This window comes from Narcine bancroftii, chromosome 3 (assembly GCF_036971445.1).
Source record: "Narcine bancroftii isolate sNarBan1 chromosome 3, sNarBan1.hap1, whole genome shotgun sequence".
In the NCBI taxonomy this organism is placed as follows: Eukaryota; Metazoa; Chordata; class Chondrichthyes; order Torpediniformes; family Narcinidae; genus Narcine; species Narcine bancroftii.
This window is the reverse complement of record NC_091471.1, coordinates 235,501,173-235,519,514: the sequence shown is the minus strand read 5'-3', so window position 1 is coordinate 235,519,514 and position 18,342 is coordinate 235,501,173. Positions and strand designations below refer to the sequence as shown.

General features: G+C 55.8%; 1 protein-coding gene across 1 annotated transcript; it reads right to left on the bottom strand.

The window, feature by feature from the left end:
• Window positions 1-8,256: 8,256 nt before the first annotated feature.
• LOC138756792 (ER lumen protein-retaining receptor 1-like) lies at window positions 8,257-13,757 on the bottom strand (the record flags this gene model as incomplete). The annotated part of the gene is made up of 4 exons (XM_069923181.1): window positions 8,257-8,565; window positions 9,744-9,996; window positions 10,292-10,450; window positions 13,536-13,757. Coding segments are annotated over 4 exons (669 nt in total), but the record flags the coding sequence as incomplete, so codon positions are not given.
• Between the last annotated feature and the right edge of the window lie 4,585 nt (window positions 13,758-18,342).

The following is an 18,342-nucleotide window of genomic DNA, read 5'->3' as shown; positions in this document are numbered from 1 at the left end:
GAGTTCGATTCTCCATCTGGCGATTTTGTCGTTTTTTATCTTACCACGCTGGGTGTTGCTGAACATGAAGGAGACCGCGCGTTGATCAGTCAACAGTGTAAAGCGCCTCCCAGCGAGGTAATGTCTCCAACGACGTACCGCTTCAACTATGGCCTGGGCCTCCTTCTCGATCGAGGAGTGTCTACTCTCCGGACCCTGGAGGGTTCTGGAGAAGAAGGCTACAGGCCGACCGGCCTGGTTCAAGGTGGCTGCCAGGGCGAAGTCGGATGCATCGCTCTCGACTTGAAACGGGACAGACTCATCGATCGCGTGCAGCGTCGCAGCAGCGATGTCAGATTTGATTCGATCGAAAGCCGCTGTGGCTTCGGTCGAGAGGGGAAAAGAGGTGGTCTTGATAAGAGGACGTGCCTTGTCGGCGTAGTTTGGAACCCATTGGGCGTAATACGAGAAAAGGCCCAGGCAGCGTTTGAGAGCTTTCTGGGTATGTGGGGGGGGTGTCCATTAAGGGACGCATGCGGTCAGGATCTGGCATGACTATCCCGTTTTCCACCACACAACCTAGAATAGCGAGTCGTGTGGTCCGGAAAACACACTTGTCCAAATTGTAAGTCAGGTTTAGCTGACGGGCAGTTTGAAGAAATTTGTCTAGGTTGGCGTCATGGTCCTGCATGTCGTGGCCGCAGATGGTGATATTGTCCAGATACGGGAAGGTAGCGGTTAGCCCGTTCTGGTCCACCATCCTGTCCATTTCCCGCTGGAAGACCGCGACACCATTTGTGACCCCGAATGGTACCCTGAGAAATTGATATAGCCGCCCATTCGCTTCAAAGGCCGTGAATGGTCGGTCCTCGCAGCGGATCGGGAGCTGGTGGTAGGCCGAACGTAGGTCAATAGTGGAGAAAATGCGGTACTGGGCGATCTGGTTCACCACATCCGTGATGCGTGGCAGGGGGTACGCATCCAGGAGTGTGAAGCGGTTAATGGTCTGGCTATAGTCGACCACCATCCGTAGTTTTTCCCCATTCTTGACAACCACCACCTGGGCTCTCCAGGGGCCTGAACTGGGTTCGATGATGCCCTCATCCAGCAATCTACGCACCTCACTCCTAATGAATTGCCTGTTTTCGTAACTATATTGCCGACTTTTGGTGGCCACAGGCTTCCAGCCAGGGGTGAGGTTTGCGAAGAGTGCTGGCGGGGCAATCCGGAGTGTGGAAAGGCCGCAGGATTGGCCCCGGGGCACGGGGGCGGGTTGCTCGGGTGCTTCGGGAGTGGGGCGATGGCAGACCGAGAGGGGGGCGTGGGGTCCCCCAAAGTGTAGGGACACCGTTTGGAACTGACACTGGAAGTCTAATCCCAGCAACACTGGGGCGCACAATTGGGGAAGGACGAATAATTTAAAGTGGGTGACCGTCACGCCCTGTACTTCCAGCGTGGCGATGCAATACCCCTTTATCCCAGTCGAGTGCGACCTCGTCGCTAATGAGATCCTCTGGGTAGTGGGGATAATGTCAAGTCCCCAACGGAAGGCCAGATCTGGCTGGATAAAACTGTCAGTTGACCCAGAGTCAAATAAGCAATTGGTGTAGTGTCCATGCACTTTAATCAGTTCCATTGCTCTGGTGAGGGGATGAGAGCATTGCTGGTTTAATGTTATTGAAGCAGTTGACAGGCGAGTTTTGCGCGATGACGTCACGCAACGGGATGACGTCACGCAACGGGATGACGTAGTCAACGCTCGAGAAGCAGGTTGGAGAACCTCCCGGAAGTGCTGTTGTGGGTGGCACTCTACTCACATCAGAACGAGGGGTCCAGTCCCTAGAGAGCTCGGTGGACTTTAAGGCTGCATCCTCCATTGTGATTGCAATCCGGGCCACGTCCTCTAGTTTTTCTACCCCTTGCTCGAGCAAACGCAGCCTCACTTCGTTCGACCGGAGCCCGGCCACATAGGCATCCCGGACGAGGTCGCTAGTGATCTCGGCAGCAGTTTTGTCCACACAGTTACAGTCCTTGCCCAATGCCTTTAATACTTGTAAATATGCCCTGCTGGACTCGCCGGGCTGTTGCTTCCTCGACGCAAGCATGAGCCGGGCATGAACTCTGTTCACCGGTTGATCATACAGTTCCTTCAGTACCTTTATGGCTGCGGTGTAAGTGGTCTCATCCTGGATGTTCTCGTAGACTCTCAAGGACACCATAGACAGCAATGCTGTTAGACACTGGTTATCCTCCTCTACCTGAATGAATCTCAGGAAGTTTTCAAAGTTCAGCAGCCAGAACTTAAAGGCTTTGAAGGCTGTAGCTGACTGTGGGTCGATATCAAGTTTTTCTGGCCGAGTTAAACGCTCCATCCCTTTCAAAAAAAAATTCTTTTTGCTAATAAAATTGTAGAGCTCGTCGAAAGAACCAAAGACTTGTTGATCCAAACCAAGGCTTTTATTAGCAAAAGACCGGAGCTCTTCACAGGTGGCCGACCAGTCCGGAATGATCCGACCTGGCTAGGGACACAACCCTTTAAGGCCCAAACAATAGGTGTGGCTTAGCTCTCAGCCAATCGCTGTAAGCACAGTCTAGATACAGTAACTATATACACTATGTACATTGGTGATAGATCTGTACTATCACAGGTATATAGAAATGAATAAATGTATTCCATTAGGAAAAATAACATATAATTTAAGAAATAATATTACAATATTTGAACAAATATGGGAGCCATACATGAAACACAATAGAGAAAACCTACCGGGGACATCTACCACCTAAAATTACAGAAGGAGAAGGGAATGAAAAGAATTGACTCAGTGGAATTTCTTGTTTATTTTTTTTGAGTGACAACATTGTTTAACGGGTTTAATGTATCTTAAATTCTGAACTTTAAATAAGTGGGTGGAGAGGTGAGGGAGGGAGGGAGGGGAGGAGGGAAGGGGGGGAGAAAACGACACTGTATATATTTATTAAAGGAAAATGTATGTATCTTGTTCAATATGGTTTATAGTGTGAAAAATACAAAATTTTTAAAAAAAAATTCCTGGGGTAAATATATCCAAGGATCTGTCCTGGAGCCTCCACGTTGATGTAATCATAAGGAAGGCTCATCAGTGGTGAGACTCTGTGCGGGGTCTGAGGAGATTCGGTCGTCACCGAAGTCTCTTTTAAACCTCTACAGGTGGACCATGGAGAACATTCTGGCTCGTTCCGTCACTGTCTGGTATGGAGGTGCCAACTCTCAGGACAAGAATAAACTTCACAGGGTTGTTCACTCGGCCTGTGACATCACGGGAACCAGACTTCACTCCATCAAGGACATCGACATGAGACGGGGTCTTCAAAAAGCGGCCTTTATGTTATTTCAACCTATTCACGGAATTATAATTTATAGTAAGACTCCAACACTGGAGAATCTCAGCTGGTCAAACGTTGTCCTTTACACAGAAACAATGACGATATAGAAAGGGGAGGAGGGGTGGATGGGTGAAGGGAAGGGTAAGTATTCGCTGGGTTGATTTACTGCATCCAGTACTCCCAGTGAGGCCTTCTCTACGTCGGAGAGATGGGGCACAGACTGGGAGGTAACTTTACTCTGTCCACACCAGTGATGGGGACCCCCCAGGGGCCAACCGCTTCGATTCCGAGCCCCACTCCCTCGCTGACACATCTGTCCATGGCCTCATGTACGATTGCATCAGGACCAGCTGTAAATTGGAGGGACAATGCCTGATTTTCCGTCTGGGCCTTCTGCAGCCGAATGGCATTAACGCTTCTCCGGTTTCTGCTGGCCTGCTCTCCTTTCCCCCTCCCTCTCCTTCCCCCTGTCAGCTCTACACCCCCTGTCATCTCTTCACCCCCTTCCCTTTCCATTCATAGATCCAACTCCCCCCCACCCCCACCCCTGTTTGGAGAAGCTCAGCAGGCCAGTGTCCTTTATATAGCAAAGGTAAAGATATAAAACCGACGTTTTGGGCTTGAGCCCTTCAAGGCATGGGAAAATGTCGGCAGGCGTCTGAACAAAATGGTAAGGGGGAGGAGGTAATCAGTGGAGAAGGGAGGGAGGACACAGTAGCAAGCGGGGGGAATAGAGAGGGAAGGGGTGGAGCTGACAGGCAGAGAGGGAAGGGGGAGGGGAGGGGAAAAAGAGAGCAGGCCAGCAGAAACCGGACAGCAGAAACCGGATTAGCCAACATTAATGCCCTCCGGATGCAGAGGGCCCAGACGGAAGATCAGATTTGTGGATGGTCTGGGAGGGACAGTGCACAAGACTATGGACAGACGTGTGAGTGGGTGGGGAGTGCGACACAGAACTGAAAGGGTTGGCCCCTGGGAGGTCCCTGTCACTGGTACAGAGCCCCGTCTCTCTGACGTAGAGAAGACCACACTGGGAGTACCAGATGCAGTAAATCAATCCTGCGGATACTTCCCTCTCCCTTTACCCAGTCACCCCTCCACCCCTTGCTTCCCGCTGTCCCCTCCCTCCCTTCTCCACCTATTACCTCCTGCCTTTGTGACCTCTTTGTTTGGACACCTGCCGACATTTCTCCAAGCCGAAACGTCGGTTATGGATTTTTACCTTTGTTGTATAAAGGATAATGTTTGTTTCTCCAGGATTTTGTGTTTTTACTTTTACTTTTAGGTCAGTGTCCAAAAAAAAGATAAAACCCGCTATCGACCAGCAGCTCTTACATCCGCAGCGACAAAGTGTTTTGAAAGGCTGGTGATGGAGCAGATCATGGATACATTCCAGTTCACCTATCATAGCAACAGGTCTGCGGCAGATACCATCTCACTGTCTGGAACATCTGGACACCAAAGATGCATACATCGGGATACTCTTTATCGACTATGGTTCAGCATTAAACACTATCATCCCCTCAAAACTGATCAGTAAACTCCAAGCCCTGGGAGTTAACACCCCACTGTGTAATTGGATCACCTCCAGAACACAATCAGTGAGGATTGATAAGAACGTCCCCTCCACAATCTCCATCTGTACTGGAGCCCCCCCACCCCCATCTGCTCTGTTTGCTGACCGGCTGCATCACTGTTTGGTACGGGGATGCCAATACCCCCGAGTGTAAAGCCCTCCAAAAAGTAGTGGACACAGCTCCCCACCACTGAGAACATCTACGGGGAATGCTGCCGTCGGAAAGCAGCAGCGATCATCAAGGACCCCCACCACGCAGCACACGCTCTGTTCTCACTGCTGCCATCAGGAAAGAGGTCAAGGGGCCACAAGACTTGCACCAGCAGGTTCAGGAACAGGGGCCACCCCTCCACCATCAGACTCCTCAATGACAAACTCAATCAGGGGCTCTTACTTGGGCACTTGATCGATTTTCTTTTTGTTCTCTCTGTATTGGAGAGTCAGTTTGTCCACATTAGTTATCTGTTTAATTTCCCTGTTTATGCTGTTTTTTTGCACTACCAATAAGTGCGAATTCTGCTCTGGGCCACAGGAATCTCAGGGTTGTATGTGGTGCCATGTACGTACTCTGACAATACATCTGAATCTGACATAACTGATATTTCGGGCTTGAGCCCTTCAGTGAGGTATGGAAAAATGTCCGCAGGCGTCCAAACAATACGGTGGAGGGGGAGGAGTGCAGTCCCACAAAGGGAAGAGGTAGAGAAGCCGCAAACAGAGGGAGGGGAGATGGCTCTGTGAATCAAGAGGGAAGGGGGGTAGAGAGCTGGAGGAAAGGAGGGAGAGGGATGGGGAAGGGAGGGAGAATGGGGAGTGGGCCGGCAGAAACCGATGAAGTTGATGTTAATGCCGTCTGGCTGGAGCGCCCTGATGGAAAATCAGGTGTTGTTCCTCTGAATGACGTGTGGTCTGGGTGGGATAGTGCACAAGGCCGTTGACATACATGCCAGCGGAGGAGCGGGGCACAGAATCAAAATGGTCGGCAACTGGGGTGCAGGCGGAGTAGAGGTGCTCAGCACAGTGACCTCCCAGTCTGCACCGACTCTTCGACATAGAAGAGACCACAACGGGAGCACCGGATGCGGTAGATGGTCCCTGCGGATTCACAAGTTGAGCGTTGCTTGGGGACCTGGACTGTGGTGAAGGAGGTGGTGTGGGCAACAAGTGAGGTACATTTAGCAGCCACACAGGAAGGTGCTGGTGGGAGGATAATGTTTACGATGTGGTGTTCTGGATCCATTTCAAGTTACCTACTGATGGAACCATTCCATAGACAGTGCTATAGCCTTGTCCCTTCACTCCGTCCTGGCCCAGCTGGAGAACGGCACCAGGCTGCTGTTCATCAACTTCAATGTAATACGATCATTCCCCAGAGGCTGGTGGAGAAGTTGTCCTCTCTGGGATTCAATGACCCTTTCTTCAACCGGATCCTAGACTCCCTAGCGGGTCTGCCCGGGTCGGTAGCAGAGTGTCAAGCACCTTCGCACCTGAGGGCTGAGTGCTCAGCCCGCTCCTGTTCACCCACAACTTCATCGCCAGGTCCAGCTCCAACAGAGTCAGCAAGTTTTCAGAGGGTCCCAATGGCCGTCGGCCTCATCAGTAACAAATCACACTACAAAGAAGAGGTGGAAAATCTCGTGAAATCGTGCGAGCGGAACAACCCGAGACTCAATGTGGACAAGACAAAGGAGAGGATAGTGTAGTTCAGGAGGTCCAGGAACGACCACCCTCCACTACACATCAACAATTCTGTAGTGGAAAGCACCAAGTTCCTTAACTAGTGACCTATTGTGGACTCATATCTCCTCGCTCATCAGGAAGGCCCAACAGTGACTGCACTTCCTAAGAAGACTGAGGAGGGCGGGCAAGGCTCATGTCGACCTTCTGTCGAGAGCGGCCCGACCACCTGCATCATGGGGTGGGTACGGTTGCTGCAGAGAAATGAATCAGAGGTCAATCCATAGAACCATAAGGGTGGCAGAGTCTCCCCATCCTCCCTTAGACGTGATCTTCCGGGATTGTTTTGTGGAGAGGGGGCGCAAAATCATTGAGGACCCTTCCACCCTGCACACAGCATGGTTCAGCTGCTCCCATCGGGGAAGAGATAAAGGAGGATTCAAGCCAGCACCACCAGGCTGAGGAACAGCTCCTTCCCATGGGCAGCGAGAATGCTGAACAACCAAAGGAGATGCCCACACTCACCCTCCAAGATTCTACTATTTATTTAACAAATAGTTATTTTTATATATACTATATATAAATCATGTAAATATATTTGCTGTTTTTTTTAAACATAGCTGTTTCGGCAAGTTTGGACACTAATAAACTTGAAGATTACACAAAATTGGCTTCTTCCTGCCGGAAGGCAGACAATGTATTCTCGAGAGCATCACCAGGTTCCCCTAACAATAAGGGAAAGAGAAGCAGGAGTACTTCAGAGACACCGAGTGCTCGTGGATTTGCCTCCAACACTCCTACAGCCGCCTGGTCGATCCATCGGCAACCCAAGCTCCAGATCCAAACCAATCAGGAAGCCCAGGACCCCTCAGGAGCCCCTCTTGCCCTCTGCGTTCAATGGAATCCCGGCTCCAACACCTGGCTCCCAGTCACCAGCAGCCCATGCAGAGGTCCCGCAACTGCAAGGTGCCCACAGCCTGTGTGAATGCTTGGACCACTGAACCCCTCACTGGTTTGCCACAGCAGTCACTGACCCATCTCGTATCTTCAGCAGGGAGGGGGTGAGGGGCGTGGACTCCCCGTTCTGGTTCCCTGCGCCGGTCATTTTTATAAAAATGACCTGGATGAGGAAGTGGAAGGGTGGGTCCAGCAGTTTGTGGATGACATAAAGGTGGATCCTGCTGTAGACAGTCTGAAGGGTTGCCAGAGGTTACAGAGGGAGCGCTTGATCATCAAGGACCCCCACAACCCAGCACACGCTCTGTTCTCGCTGATGCTGTCAGGAAAATGGTCGAGGGGCCACAAGACTCACTCCCGCCAGGTTCAGGAACAGCGGCCACCCCTCCACAATCAGACTCCAGTCTCAATCAGGGACTCTTACTTGAGCACTTGATTGTCTGTTTGTTCTCTCTGTATTGCAGAGTCAGTTTGTTTATACATGTTTACATTGTGTACAGTTAGTGGTGATTCAGCCATGCCCGTAGGGAAAAGCACCTCAGGACTGTATGTGATGTCATGTACATACTCCGACAGTAAATGTGAAATCTCTCTAAACGACAACACACTCGAAGCTACCACACAGGTCACTAGTGTTGTTAAGAAGGTGTACAGGTCTTCGTTAAGTGATGATGTGCAGGAAAACAAGACAGACTCATGCCTGGCCACTGAACACTTTATTGCGATATCGCACAGAAGATGAGACCCTACAATTTATTTACAGAAAGAACAGGCCACGGTGAAGGACTGAGGCAACCCATGGAAATGATCCTTGAAATCGGACAGGGAAGGGTGAGAGGTGGCAGGGGTTGCTCTGTGGTGGGAGGGGGTGAGAGCGGGGAGGAGGGGGGAGTGAGCAGGAGGTGAGCGAGAGCTCAGATCTCAGTGACCACCTCTCTCCCCCCCCCCCCACCCCAGGGGGAACAGAGACCACCTCTAGGCCGGCAGACTCAGCTTCTTTCCCTGCAAGACTGTGGGGGGGGGGGGGGAAGAGAAAGGAGAGTTAGTGATAAACTTGGGAAACGCATCCTTCACCGAAATCCACTCCTCCGCCAACCCCACCCTCACTGAAGCCCCTCCCCATCTGTTCTGACCTGAAGCCACCAAAGCCCCACCCCACCACCCACCCTCCCTCAACCACCCCAAACACCCATACTCTCCGAAACCCCCACATTCACAAAAGCCCCTCACTGAATCTCCCCCACCATACCCCTCCTTCCCTGAAAACGCCCCCCCAACTGTCCCCGACAGAGGGAGGATAGGGAGAGGAAAGAGGGAGGGGGAGAGTGAGGGGGTTGGAGGTAAGGAAAGATGGATGGAGGGAGGGGAGGATGCAGGGAGGGGGACGGAGGAGAGAGGGGGACGAGGGGACAATGGACGGGGGGGATAGAGAGGGGGAACGGAGCAGTGGGAGGGTGATGGAAGAAGGGGAGGGTGGATGGATGGAGGACAGAGGAGAGGGAGGATTAACAGGATGGAGAGAGGTGGACAGAGGGGAGGATGGACGGAGAGCAATAGAGAGAGGGGGACGGAGGTGTGGGAGGAGAACAAAGGGAGGGGGAGAGAGGGGGAAGGGGGTGTGGGAACGGAGGGAGGGGGATAGAGAGAGGGGACGGCGGTATGGGAGGGTGATGGAGGAGGGAGGGGAGGGTGGATGGAGGAGAGGGAGGGTGGATGGAGGAGAGGGAGGGTGGATGGAGGAGAGGGAGGGGACGGAGGAGAGGGAGGGGACGGAGGAGAGGGAGGGGACGGAGGAGAGGGAGGGGACGGAGGAGAGGGAGGGGGACGGAGGAGAGGGAGGGGGACGGAGGAGAGGGAGGGGGACGGAGGAGAGGGAGGGGGATGGAGGAGAGGGAGGGGGACGGAGGAGAGGGAGGGGGACGGAGGAGAGGGAGGGGAACGGAGAGAGGGAGGATGGACAGAGGGGGAAGTGGGTGTGGTGGGAGGGTGATAGAGGGGGGAGGGTGGACAGAGAGAGGATGAATGGAGGGTGGACGGAGGAGAGGTAGGGGGACAGGAGAGGGATGTGGGATGGAGGATGGACAGAGAGGGATGGAGGGAGGGAGGTGGGATGGAGGGAGAGTGGAGGGAGAGTGGAGGGATGGATAGAAGAGGATGGAGAGGGGATGGATGGAGGGGAGGTGCTGACCTTTGGTGACGTAGAGGTAGAAGAAATCACAGTAAAGGACGGTCTGCACGATGCCAGCCACGATAACGATGAGATCGGAGAATGCCTCCGTCTGGTACCTCCACAGCCAGTTGAGGAGGTAGAGTCCTCGGTACAGACCCAGGGCAAACAGATAGTGGCTGGTGATGGCCTCCGCCTCGCCTGTCCGGCTCACCAGGAACAGCTGCGGCAGGATGGCCACTGCCTCCAGGTAAATGGAGAAGGTCCACATGATCTGGGGCAGGAGAGAACTTCTGTCAACGTCCAATGGGGGAAGGGGAGACCGGCAGAAAGGTGGGGGGAAAGAGCACAGTAGAGAGGGGAGGGGAGGGAAATGTACGGCAGAGAAGGGGGGGAGGGAGTTCCCAGAGTATATACATCTCCTTTCCCCCCCCCCGATCCCTCCTCCCCGACAGTGGCTCCCTCAGTCTGGGCCCCGGGGAGGGTGGGCCTCGATTATGGGCCGCGGTCCCGGAGTATATACATCTCCCCCTGACAGTGTGGCTCCCTCAGTCCTAGAACACGCTCACCTCAAGAGGAGTGAAGTCGTGATTCACGATAAAGGCCAAAATCGCTGCAGGCACCAGCAAAAATTCCACTCGAAATGTGTCATGATTCCCATCATATGTGGCTTTAAATTTTGAATAAATCAACCAGACAGTCCCATAGGAGCAGCTGATATAGACAACCTGCAAGGAATTCAGCAAAGGGTCAGACAACAGAGTGAAGCTCTCTCTCCCCCGTCCCGTCACACACTCCCAGGGTGGGACACAGAGTGAAGCTCCCTCTCCCCCGTCCCATCACACACTCCCGGGGTGGGACACAGAGTGAAGCTCCCTCTCCCCCGTCCCGTCACACACTCCCGGGGTGGGACACAGAGTGAAGCTCCCTCTCCCCCGTCCCGTCACACACTCCCGGGGTGGGACACAGAGTGAAACTCCCTCTCCCCCGTCCCGTCACACACTCCCGGGGTGGGACACAGAGTGAAGCTCTCTCTCACCCGTCCCATCACACACTCCCGGGGTGGGACACAGATTGAAGCTCCCTCTCCCCCGTCCCGTCACACACTCCCGGGGTGGGACACAGATTGAAGCTCCCTCTCCCACATCCCGTCACACACTCCCGGGGTGGGACACAGATTGAAGTTCCCTCTCCCACATCCCGTCACACACTCCCGGGGTGGGACACAGAGTGAAGCTCCCTCTCCCCCGTCCCGTCACACACTCCCGGGGTGGGACACAGAGTGAAGCTCCCTCTCCCCCGTCCCGTCACACACTCCCGGGGTGGGACACAGAGTGAAGCTCCCTCTCCCCCGTCCCATCACACACTCCCGGGGTGGGACACAGAGTGAAGCTCCCTCTCCCCGTCCCGTCACACACTCCCGGGGTGGGACACAGAGTGAAGCTCCCTCTCCCCCGTCCCATCACACACTCCCGGGATGGGACACAGAGTGAAGCTCCCTCTCCCCCGTCCCATCACACACTCCCAGGGTGGGACACAGATTGAAGCTCCCTCTCCCACATCCCGTCACACACTCCCGGGGTGGGACACAGATTGAAGTTCCCTCTCCCACATCCCGTCACACACTCCCGGGGTGGGACACAGAGTGAAGCTCCCTCTCCCCCGTCCCGTCACACACTCCCGGGGTGGGACACAGAGTGAAGCTCCCTCTCCCCCGTCCCGTCACACACTCCCGGGGTGGGACACAGAGTGAAGCTCCCTCTCCCCCGTCCCATCACACACTCCCGGGGTGGGACACAGAGTGAAGCTCCCTCTCCCCGTCCCGTCACACACTCCCGGGGTGGGACACAGAGTGAAGCTCCCTCTCCCCCGTCCCATCACACACTCCCGGGATGGGACACAGAGTGAAGCTCCCTCTCCCCCGTCCCATCACACACTCCCAGGGTGGGACACAGATTGAAGCTCCCTCTCCCACATCCCGTCACACACTCCCGGGGTGGGACACAGAGTGAAGCTCCCTCTCCCCGTCCCGTCACACACTCCCGGGGTGGGACACAGAGTGAAGCTCCCTCTCCCCCGTCCCATCACACACTCCCGGGATGGGACACAGAGTGAAGCTCCCTCTCCCCCGTCCCATCACACACTCCCAGGGTGGGACACAGATTGAAGCTCCCTCTCCCACATCCCGTCACACACTCCCGGGGTGGGACACAGATTGAAGCTCCCTCTCCCACATCCCGTCACACACTCCCGGGGTGCGACACAGATTGAAGCTCCCTCTCCCCCGTCCCGTCACACACTCCCGGGGTGGGTCACAGAGTGAAGCTCCCTCTCCCCCGTCCCGTCACACACTCCTGGGGTGGGACACAGACTGAAGCTCACTCTTTCCCGTCCCGTCACACACTCCCGGGGTGGGACAGATTGAAGGTCCCTCTTCCCATCCCGTCACACACTCCTGGGGTGGGACACAGATTGAAGCTCCCATCACACACTCCTGGGGTGGGACACAGAGTGAAGCTCCCTCTTTCCCGTCCTGTCACACACTCCCGGGGTGGGACAGATTGAAGGTCCCTTTTCCCCATCCCGTCACACACTCCCGGGGTGGACACAGAGTGAAGCTCCCTCTCCCCCGTCCCATCACACACTCCCAGGGTGGACACAGAGTGAAGCTCCCTCTCCTCCAGTCCTGTTACACAGTCAGTGTGCAGTGGGCTGAGTGACCGTGTGGGTAAATGTGTTGGGTTGAATCTCCGCAACACACAGCCCGTCCAAGATAGCGCGGGCTCTCCTTCACCACTGAGGAGACCGCGCATAGCGGCACATTCGGGCTAAGGAGCCTTCCATGTTCACGTAACAGCCCGCCAGCTGGAGAGTGACACCATGAAGCAATGACGTCATGTCCGGAAGCCGGCGGGTACGTCACCGGAAGTGGGCAGGCCAGCGCGGAGACACAGGGAATTCAAGCCAGTAAAGTCATTCTTTGGTTCACCCTCCCCTGTGTGGATGTCTCTACTCAGTAACAAGGCTACAATTGGGTCACTACAGTGGTGACCCCAACGGTTCCAATGTTTTGGAACCAGCATCGATCACACGAACATGCAGCAAACCAGCTGAATCCGCAGTTGCAGTGCTCGCGACCAACGCGGTGGGCGTACATCTCCCGCTGCTCTGGGCAAGCCAGCCCAGGATCTGGCTGCAGCTGGCTGAGTCCCAGTTCCACATCAGGAGAATCGTCTCAGAGGACAAAGAGTTTGGGCACGTCATCAGCGCTCTGGACACCGCCGCCGCTGCCAAAGTAAGCTCCTTCATGGAGAACTTGCCAATAGAGCGAAAGTACGAGCAGTTCCGACTTTTCATCCTCCACACCCGAGAGCTCAGCCAGCATGAGCGCCATCAGAATCCTCAGGGCCTGGGCGACAGAAACCCCTCTGAGCTAATGCATGAGGTGGTGGCCCTGGCAGACGGGAACACTGACTGTTTCCTGTTCGAGGCCCTGTTCCTCTCGAAACTACCAGTGCACGTATCCTTGGCAGTTTCGGACATGGATTTCAGCGCCCCACACCTCGTAGCCAAGGAGGCAGACAAGCTGTTCCACCACCACACACCCCCGTCCAGCCCACCAGAAACACCAGCGGTAGCCATGGCACGGTGGCAACAGAAAGGGCGCGCGGAGAAGAACAGGGGCAGGAATGCCCGGTGGTGCACTCCCCACCCCCCCACACTCGTACCCCACCACCAAAACCAACATGGAAATTAGCAGGCCAGCCGCCAATAGTGGCCTCAGCAGTTGGTGCTCAGAAAGGCCCACTCTACCTTAGAGACCAGAGGATCAAGAGGGACTTCCTTGTCGACACGGGCGCAGAGATTAGCCTCATCCCGCCCACGTATTTTGAGGCGAGACACAACAACAAAGGCCTTCCCATGCAAGCGGCCAACAGGTCCTCCATCCCCAGCTACGGGACCCGCCTGGTCACCATCCACATTGCAGACAAGGTTTTCCAGTGGGAGTGAACCATCGCAGACGTGGGACAGGCATTACTCGGAGCGGATTTCCTCTGGGCTCACGAACTGCTGGTGGACATGACAAGATGCTGGTTAGTAAATGCCACAACGTTCCAGTCTTTCCCCCTCCCCCTGCAGAGTCGCTCTTTCCTGCAACTGGGAATCTATGCCCTGGACCCAGGTGAGTAGGCCTCCCTACTGGCCAAATACCTGGCTCTATTGACACCGAACTTCCATGACTCCAACCCACCACTTGGCGTGGAACATCACATAGAGACCACCGGCCCCCCAGGGCATGCACGAGCCTGGCGTTTCCTGTCAGACAAGCTCCCACAAGCCAAGGCCAAGTTCGCCGCCACAGAGGAGTTTGGGATCTCCCGGTGTTCCAACAGCCCATGGGCCTCCCTGCTCCACATGGTGCAGAAGACCTCTGGCGGTTGACGTCCATGTGGCAACTACTGACTTCTAAATGAGGCGACGGTCCCGGTCAGGTACCCCATCCCACTCGTCCAGGACTTTGCCACGAGGGTATTCTCCAAGGTGGACCTCGCAAAGGGGTACCACCAGATCCCGGTACACCCAAGCGATGTCCAGAAGACGACCGTCATCACACTCTTCGGCCTCTTTGAATTCCTAAGAATGCCTTTTGGACTCAAAAACGCAACCCAGACATTCCAGCGGCTGATGGACGTGATCCGCAGGGACCTCAATTTCATCTTCGTTTATCTAGACGTCATAGTCATTCCTAGCCCCGACGCTAGCTCCCACTGGACGCTCCTCACCCGCCTGTTCAACAGGCTGCAGCAGTTCGGGCTTCACAGTGAACCCGCCCCAGTTCGGCCTGCAAACAGTAATCTTTCTGTGGCACTGCACCACCCTAGAAGGCACCACGTCACTACTCGATAAGGTGGAGGCCATCCAGAACTTCCCTAAGCCGAGCACAACCAAAGGAATGCAGGTGTTCCTGGGGATAGTCAACTTCTATCATCGCTTCCAACCTCACGCAGCCCCTGTTTAGCCGTCAAATTCGGTGACAAGACGCTCCAGTGGACGCCAGAGGAAACAGAGGCTTTCCACGGCACCATGTCAGCACTGGCGATAGCCATGGTACAAACGCATCCGGATCCCACCTCACAACGGTTACTTCAGACAGAGTGGTGGGTGCGGTGCTAGAGCAATGGGTCGTCGAGCACTAGTGACCCCTTGCCTTCTTCAGTAAGCACCTCCGAACACCAGAGATCATGTACAGTGCGTTTGACCACGAACTGCTGGCCTTGTAACTGGTGATACGGCACTTCCGCTACATGCTAGAGGGGAGAGTGTTCACTGCCTACACAAACCGTTGACCTACGCACTGAACAAGGTCTCTGACCCGTGGTCAGCCAGACAACAGCAGCGCCACTCCTACCTATCAGAATTCACCACGGATATCCGCCACATTGCCGGCAAGGCCAACATAGTAGCTGACACGTTGTCTCAGCCGCTGTCGCCGCAACCTATGGAGGGCTAGATGTCGCCCAGTTCGCCAAGGACTAGAGGGAGGACACAGTTGTCCAGGCGTACCAGACAGCCATCACCAACCTGAAGGTCAGAGATTTCTGCCCCACACCAGGAGAACTAACCCTGCTGTGCAACATCTCACCCCCGATCAAGCAATGGTGGGTTTTCAACCAGATCCACGGCTTATCGCACCCCTCCATAAGGTCCACGGTCCACCTGCTCTCGGACAAGTTCATGTGGCACGGGCTCTGCCGAATCGTTACCATGGGCTCAGACCTGCTTACAGTGCCAGCATGCCAAGGTGCACCAGCACACCAAAACCCTCTAGACTTTTGAGCTGGCGCAATGCAGGTTCAAACATGTCCACCTTGACATCGTCAGCCCCCTCCCAGTAAGCCAAAGGTATGAGGTACCTGTTCACGACCATCAACAAATTCAACCGCTGGCCAAAGGCGATACCCACGGCTGCGTGCGACACAGAGACATGCGCCTGGGCTTTCCTCACCACCTAGATTGCATGTTTCGGAGTCCCGACCAACATCACATCAGACCGAAGGGTGCAGTTCACGTCCTCCCTCCGGTCCAATCTGGCGAAATTCTGCAGCAGCCAGGTCCACCACATGACAGCCTATCGTCCCCAAGCAAATGGCCTGGTCGAACGGTTCCACTGCCACCTGAAGGCCATCTTGAAAGCCTGACTGACTCGCCAAACTGGATGGACGAGCTCCCTTAGGTACAGCTCGGGATCCACGTGACATCGAAGGAGGACCTGCCAGCAATCGTCCGCAGGGAAGGTGTATGGTGCACCACTCTCCATCCCAGGGGACCTACATTTCAACCCGCAAACCCGCGTGTTAGATGTCCTGCACAGGCTAAGAGAACAAACGGGTGTTCACCTCCCCCCTACCCCGGCCACCGTCCAGACACGGCTCGCCACCCAGCCACAGCCACGTTCCAGTGGATCTGCAGCCTACCTACTATATATTCATATGCAGAGCACAGCAAGGAACCCCCCCACCTATAGTACCTGTACAGTGGCCCCTTCAAGGTACTGCAGAGAGATGGTGTGGTGATCTCATTGGACCTTGGCAGCTGACAGGACAGATTCACAGTCAATCGCCTCAAATTCACACACCTGCCAGCCCCAGACCCCCGGATCAAACACAGAGGTAGACCGCCCAGAGACTGTGTCAAACCGCTCAGAGAGCGGCGGTGATTCTGGGGTGGGGGGGTGGGGCGGGGTGTCGTGGGCTGAGCTACTGTGCAGGCAAACAGGTCGAATCTCTGCAACACCCTGCTGGTACAAGATGGTGCGGGCTCCCCTTCACTGCCAAGGAGCCCATACCTAGCACCACGTGCGGGCTAAGGGGCCTTCCACCTCCGCGTAGCAGCCCATTGGCCGGAGAGTGACGCCGCAATGCTATGACATCACTTCTGGAAGCCGGCGGGTACGTTGCCAAGAGTGAGCGGGCTAGTGCGGAGACGTGGAGAATTGAAACCAGTAAACTGTACCCTCACGCTGTGTTGACGTCTTTTACTCGGTGGCCCTTACAGCAGGGTCACTACAGTGGTGCTGAGGGATGGCCCTACCTTCATACAGGTGTTGTAGGGTGAGATGAAGTTGGTGAAGAGGTCCAGATAGCGGGCAGTGAACACCACAGCAAAGAGTGATTGGCTTTTCCCCGATATTCCTGAAGGGGGTGCGGGGAGAGGGGAGAGGGAGAGATGGGGAGAGGGAGAGGAGAGAGGGGAGGAGGGGGAAGAGGTGAGGGGGGGAGAGAGAGAGAGAGAGAGAGAGAGAGAGAGAGGACGAAGGAGAGAGAGAGAGAAAAAGAGGGGACGAGGGGAGAGAAAGAGGGGAGGAGGGGAGAGAAGGGAGAAGGGGAGAGAGAGACCGGGCAGAGAGAGGGGAGAGGGAAAGAGGGGAGGGGGCGAGAGGGAGGGGGCGAGAGGGAGGGGGCGAGAGGGAGGGGGCGAGAGGGAGGGGGCGAGAGGGAGGGGGCGAGAGGGAGGGGGCGAGAGGGAGGGGGCGAGAGGGAGGGGGCGAGAGGGAGGGGGCGAGAGGGAGGGGGCGAGAGGGAGGGGCGAGAGGGAGGGGGCGAGAGGGAGGGGGCGAGAGGGAGGGGGCGAGAGGGAGGGGGCGAGAGGGAGGGGCGAGAGGGAGGGGGCGAGAGGGAGGGGGCGAGAGGGAGGGGGCGAGAGGGAGGGGGGCGAGAGGGAGGGGGGCGAGAGGGAGGGGGAGGGGGAGAGGGAGGGGGAGAGGGAGGGGGAGAGGGAGGGGGAGTGGGAGGGGGAGAGGGAGGGGGAGAGTGTGGGGGAGAGGGTGGGGAAGAGGGAAGAGGAGGGGAGATGGAAAGAGGGTGAGGAGAAGAGGGGGTAGGGGAGAGGGATTGGAGAGAGGGGGGGAGAGGAAGGGGTGAGAGGGAGTGGGACAGGAAGGGGGAGAGGGAGGGGGACAGAAAAGGGGAGAGAGAGAGGGGGGTGTGAAAGAGGGGGAGTGGGGGGGGGGGGAAGACAGGGGGAGGGGTGGGATCAGGGAAACCAGTAGTGACAAGCAAGAGCCCGAAATCAAGAGGGTGACATTTTACAAAATTTATCAATTAATGACAGAAAAGTTTCATTACAGGGTATCAGATCTTCTGTTTTGTCCCCAACTATTAACCCTTGCGTCACTGGGCAGTGACAGGGATGAGGAACCCTGGCAGATTTCCCCCTCTTTCTAACCCCGGGGTCACTGGGCAGTGATGGGAATCAGGGACCCTGGCTGATTTCTCCGCCCCCCCCCTCCCACCCCCCCACCCCCACTCTCTAATTCAGGGATCGCTGGACATTGACCTAGACCAGTAACCCTGGCTGATTTCCACCTCCTCCCCTCTAACCCAGAGTCACTGGCAGTGACAGGGAGCACAAACCCTGGCTGATCCTCCCTCCATCTCTAACCCCCGGGGTCACTGGGCAGTGACGGGGAGCAGGAATGCTGGCTGATTCCCCCCACCTCTCTAATCCCGGGGTCATGGTGGAGTGGAGGAGGTGCGGGAGGGGAAGCGAAGAGGAGTTCATGGAGAGAGAGTGAGGGGTAAGGGGAGGGAGGAAACGAGAAAAGGGAACAGTGTGGAGA